Source organism: Python bivittatus, unplaced genomic scaffold, assembly GCF_059951505.1.
Source record: "Python bivittatus isolate LINGU-HERP-01145 unplaced genomic scaffold, Pbiv_v1 ctg000020_np1212, whole genome shotgun sequence".
Classification (NCBI taxonomy): Eukaryota; Metazoa; Chordata; class Lepidosauria; order Squamata; family Pythonidae; genus Python; species Python bivittatus.
This window is the reverse complement of record NW_028277030.1, coordinates 65,039,716-65,044,917: the sequence shown is the minus strand read 5'-3', so window position 1 is coordinate 65,044,917 and position 5,202 is coordinate 65,039,716. Positions and strand designations below refer to the sequence as shown.

Genomic DNA, 5,202 nt, shown 5'->3' with positions numbered 1-5,202 from the left:
CCCTAAGAATGCTTTTCCAGCAAGAAGATTGGAGAACCCATAGATTGCCATTAACCAGTAGATGAGATGAAGTGTTAGAGGGAGGTGACAGGTTCACGAAGAGGTTGGAAGAGGAGAAAGATGGAAGACTGAGGAGGAAGGATTGATATGTGTACATATCAGTGAAACCGTGTCTCTTTGTGAGAGACTGCGCAAGTCTATGACAGATAAATGGAGGGGAGATATCTGGCAGAAGTTTTGTCCCTTACTGCAAACTATTAAAGTAAAGGACTTATTTACTAAAATTGTTTTCACAGCGCCACTACACACTTGGTATGAAGCCAGGGTATTTTGAGTGTATTTGGCTTTAATTTTATAAAATGTCAAATAATGCAGTGTACTTTTCATATATATGTAAGGACACATTTTAGGATTTTATTGCAAAGTTTATTTGTGGCAATTTACAGAGCAAAATGTTGCCACGCTGATGGCATAGTTAAAAAAACAAGGTAGAACGTGGTTTTCCTTCCATATCAGCAATGCAATGCTTATTTCAAAGATGGCCTCTAAAGACGAATCTTCTTTCATCCAGAAGTATTAACACCCCAGACAATAAACTGACAAATGTTATGCTTTTTCATATTGGCGAACAGCAACAATATCACCAAAGGTGAGAGTCTGCAAATTCAGTGAGAAAAAACAAAACAAAACCAAAAAAATTAGAACAAATATATACTGTTGAGCATAATGTGCAGGGATATATGACTTATGTGGTCTTTGACAAGGCACTGGGGCAAAAGCTAGATTTTTCTGAAACATCTGAGTCTGCCACAACATTTCTGCAATATCGTGACAGAAGACAATATCTCCAAACAAAGCAAGCATTATCAGCTCAAAGACTACCCAGTGCTATTTCAGTTCTACAATCTTCAGCTTTTGCTGCATGAATCAGCCTGGAATTTTCATGTCTATTCTGACAAATCATGAAGTAAAAAATCAAAGTGAAGACAGATGAAAGATTTCAATACAGGTTGGTCACAACCAATTCTTTACCTACAGGGAGATCCTGCATTTGCAACTTGTTTTCATGCTAACTGTCTGAACTCTGGTTCAACTCTCACTTTTGCATAACAGATTTATATTTGCATAATATATTCTAGTCAACCAATCAGAACTGTGTTTGCTTCTGATTGCATCACTTTACATTTTACTGTGCTATTCATGAGTCACATGCCATTCTTATTTACTACCACTCTTGATTTCCCATTTATAATTGTTACAGATTTCCCTTACAAACTATCACAGTAAGGTAATCCATTAATCAATACATTACAAAACTAAATGGCATGTTACATCTTTTGAAAGAACTGTATTGGCTCTAGATTGCAATAATGGATGAATAATGGAGAAAAAAATGCAGAAATTTCCCTAAATTATGCTTCCATTTTAAAAATGCCATTTCTAAACAAAACTAAAGAAAAAGCAATGAGAGAAGCAACTTTTTAAGTCTATAGAGGCATCTCAAGAAATCTCATTGAAAAAGAAAGCTATTTTCCTTTCAATGTGATATTTCTGCCAGTATGGGACTGCTGGGAGGGGAATTCACTTGCTTTAGAATAGTCTCAGTCTACACTGAATTAATATGGTTGGATTAAAATATTATCACTATATATTAGATATATTTCACATATCACAAATATCGCCATGTTTTATGATTAACAGTGGAGCTACAGAAGTTAATGGGACTAAACTTGTTTTTAGAAGCTATAACTAATCAGTACTGAGGTGAGAAAAGGGGAACCTGTCGTAATGTCTATGACATAATAAACCCCCATGAGCGTTTTTAACTTTAAGAAGCTTTACTTACCATGACCATTTTACCATCTTTAATTTCTCTAACAAAGTTTGTTTCCTTGCCATCCCATCTTTGTACATGAACTAATTTATCACCATCCATGCTCACAACTGACTGTGGAAATAAAAACACGTATGCCAGAAGTGCCATTTAACGTATTGGGAAGTGTCATAAAAATTGCACAAAACGATTCATTCACATTTAACAATTAAACTTGAAAATCTCTTCTTTATCTGTAGGAGAGTTAAGAATATGCTTAAATCTTTGAATGACTATGGACCACTAGGGGTGTCTGCTGTGGTGGCCTAAAAAGTCTAGATAATGTCTGTCGCTGCTTGAACAGAGCCCCACAACTCACATTAAAATGGGTGGGATTCAGCCACACAATCCCGATGCCATCTGGACCTTTTAAACCAGCCCAACAGATGTCCCTTTGGACCACTATTTTCAAAGCAATGAACTTGTAAGCCATTTTAAGCAGATTACTTATAAAAACTAATGTAAAAGCTAAATTAATTCTTTTCCTTGGATACACTTTGTGCTATATGTAGTTGTATATCTGTACATATTAAAGATGTTGTATTCAACATGCATTTCAGTTAATAGATTTCAGCTTTAATAAATTTTCATATGATTAAGTACTTAGTTCTGCCTCAAGTAGGAACCAGACCTGAACCATGGCTTCTGGTGAGGTTAAGAAGCCAGTCTGGAACAGAAGGTAGGGCTGTTTTTCTTCAAATAAATTCTGGACCTTTCAGGAATCCCAAGGGAATAGTGTGTAATGGCAGCAAGTATGTGATTCAGACATACTGCATTTTCCCCCATGTTCTTGGGAGTCCCCTGATATGCAGAGCAGGTGGTTGACCATTGTTAAGAGCCTTAGCAAAGATAATACAACCATATAATCATTAAAGTATCTTTAATTATATTTTATTGAACTAAGTCTTCATGGTTTGAAAACTGTATGCCTAGCACCACAACTTAAATTGCAAAGCCAACTGATGAACCTTTTTGTCTTTATGTCAATGCAGGTTACACTGAAATTAAGTTGTAATGTTTCTTTAAGAGCTACTTAATGTTTGTTTCCGAGGGAAGATACCTTTCTGCATTCAATATCTCCTTCCTGCCAACTCTGAAAAATAAAATAAGGCTGCTTTTTTCTTACTTACTTTACAATTCCTGTCATCTGCAGTAACTTCATCAAATTCTTCTCCCAGTTTGAAGCTTATTTCTGTGTTCTTGAAGGTACTCTGTGTTCGAATCACCACTCTGTCACCTTCCTGGCAGATGATCACAGTTGGTTTGGTAACATTTCCCACTTGACGAGTAGCAAAGCCAACTCCTTTAAAATAAAAATGAAAACACACACACACACACACATCCGTTTTATGCAGTTGTAGTTCTTAAGGAAGAAGGAAACAATCTGTCTGATGTAGAATGTACTAAACCAAATCAGCACTTGTTGCTGTTAAATCAAGCAAATGTCTTTGTAACAGAGATAGCAGTGATCAAGTTGCAGTGCTAAGCACAGCTGTATAGGAGAAGACTCCATGGTACTCAGCCAAATGTATTTGTGAATGTTCAAACAAAATGAGACAATATGAATTTGATTTTTACATAGCTCTTCCACTTCAATGAACTATGCACTTTTCTGTGTAGAAAGAAACTCTTCCCTTTTCAATACTATCTGACCTCACCAAATTAGAATAATGAGAATGTGCAGTAATGCATATTATTGCTTTGTTAAGTCACTGGCAGAAACTTTTTGTTTATTCAGACTTTGTTTCAATTTATACAGCTTATTGTATTGCACTGAATACCATTCATTTCCCATACATTCTAAAGATGTACAAAACAGATCACACATAGACTTGGGCAAAGTACTTTTTCAGTCTCCCTCTCTCCCTCACTCCCAATCTACTTTCTAAAATTCACACAACAAACAAATGTCATGCAATCCATTTTTCTTACATTGAAAGAGAAATTAGCTTTCCAATTCAGTTATGCTCAGATATTTAAAATCTAACAAGGCTATCAATCCATTGTATTTAATGGAACATTTCAATAAATCTTTGAAATAAATATGCTTATAATCTTGTAATTCTAAGTTATTTAACTAACATATTTTTACATCTTCTCACGTGTTAGTTTTATAATCAATTTCAGTCCAAACTTAGTTTGACTAAGATGAAGGTTAGCTCATGCTGATCTAAATAACACTACATGGTTTAGTTCTTTGAACCATATATATGGTTTAAATGTTTAAAAATCATTATGGTTTTGGTTCAAAGTATTGTTAGCATGACTTTACTCCAGTGAGTTCATTCTTTGCAGGATCCAAACTCTGTAACCTTTATACCACCATGAAAGAAAGAAATATCAAATTAAAAAAAGATCCATTGATGATTTTATATGCTGCTGTTTCTACATACCTAATCCTTTCATGTACTCATCAAAGTTCTGGCTGTCAATCAGCTTCCAAGTAGCACAAAATGCCTCAACCATCTTAACTGTGGGATGAGAGAAAGAAGGCAATGAAAGCTGCTATGATAGCAACTGTTACTCTCCCTAAAACTGGGTTTAAATCCTGCACTTTTACTCCTGCTCAGCTTCCTCACTGAGAGAACATCCAAGCAAACTGAAAACAATTTAAAGTGTAGCCTCCTCCTGGATTTTCCCATTACTCTTTTGAGATTGGAGGGGGTGGGGAGTGAGAGCTGGTGGGGAGGTTGATACTCAGCTGATGATTGGATCAGGCCACTGGGTCAACAGAGCTGGTTGGACTAGCTATCCTTTTCAGCCTGGGAAACGTGAGGGAGAGAGAAGAAAAGGCTTTTCTGAAAATGAGAGGAATGCCAAATGATGTGAGGGTCTTTTAAGTCCTGTTTGAAAACTTGGCAAGGGATATTGTAGCCTCAAAACGAGGGCTGCACAATAAGATAATCAGATGCATTTCCGCTGAAACTCTGCGCTGGTGACAATTTTAAAAGGATGCTGGATGTTATAGTTGTTGGAAAGAAAAGCAGAAGTTATTGGATTTTAGGCTGGACCCTTTAATGCTATAACAGAAGAATAAATGAACCTGTATTATAGAACCATAACTATTTAGCACAGTCATGCTTTTTTGGTTATCCTCATTATATTCAGTATTTTTTCAGTATGTTTTCAGTATTATTTTTTTCCAAATAATCATTTTTGGAAAGGGTGGAAATAAAATACAACACAGAATTAATTCTTTATTTCCCTGTTACTGGAATTTATTTTTAAAAAACATATTCAGAAATCTCCCTGGCTGCCCATCTTCTCCCTCAAGGATTAGGGAAATCAATAAATAAAGTATAATCACTACAACTTGTTTATAGGACCAT

General features: G+C 35.6%; 1 protein-coding gene across 1 annotated transcript; it reads right to left on the bottom strand.

Annotated features, from left to right (window-relative positions):
* Positions 1–429: 429 nt before the first annotated feature.
* On the bottom strand, positions 430–4,465 carry FABP7 (fatty acid binding protein 7). The gene is made up of 4 exons (XM_007442580.4): positions 4,267–4,465; positions 3,004–3,176; positions 1,847–1,948; positions 430–657 (listed from the first exon to the last, which is right to left on the bottom strand). Exons 1-4 carry the CDS (start codon positions 4,337–4,339, stop codon positions 607–609), a joined length of 399 nt encoding a protein of 132 aa, XP_007442642.1. The 5' UTR covers positions 4,340–4,465; the 3' UTR covers positions 430–606.
* Positions 4,466–5,202: the final 737 nt, after the last annotated feature.

Coding starts and splice junctions, on each gene's coding strand:
- FABP7 (XM_007442580.4), bottom strand. CDS start 4,339: ATGGTTGAGGCATTTTGTGCTACTTGGAAGCTGATTGACAGCCAGAAC. Junction 3,177..4,266: donor TGAGTACATGAAAGGATTAG/GTATGTAGAAAC, acceptor TTTATTTTAAAG/GAGTTGGCTTTGCTACTCGT. Junction 1,949..3,003: donor CAGATGACAGGAATTGTAAA/GTAAGTAAGAAA, acceptor TTATTTCCACAG/TCAGTTGTGAGCATGGATGG.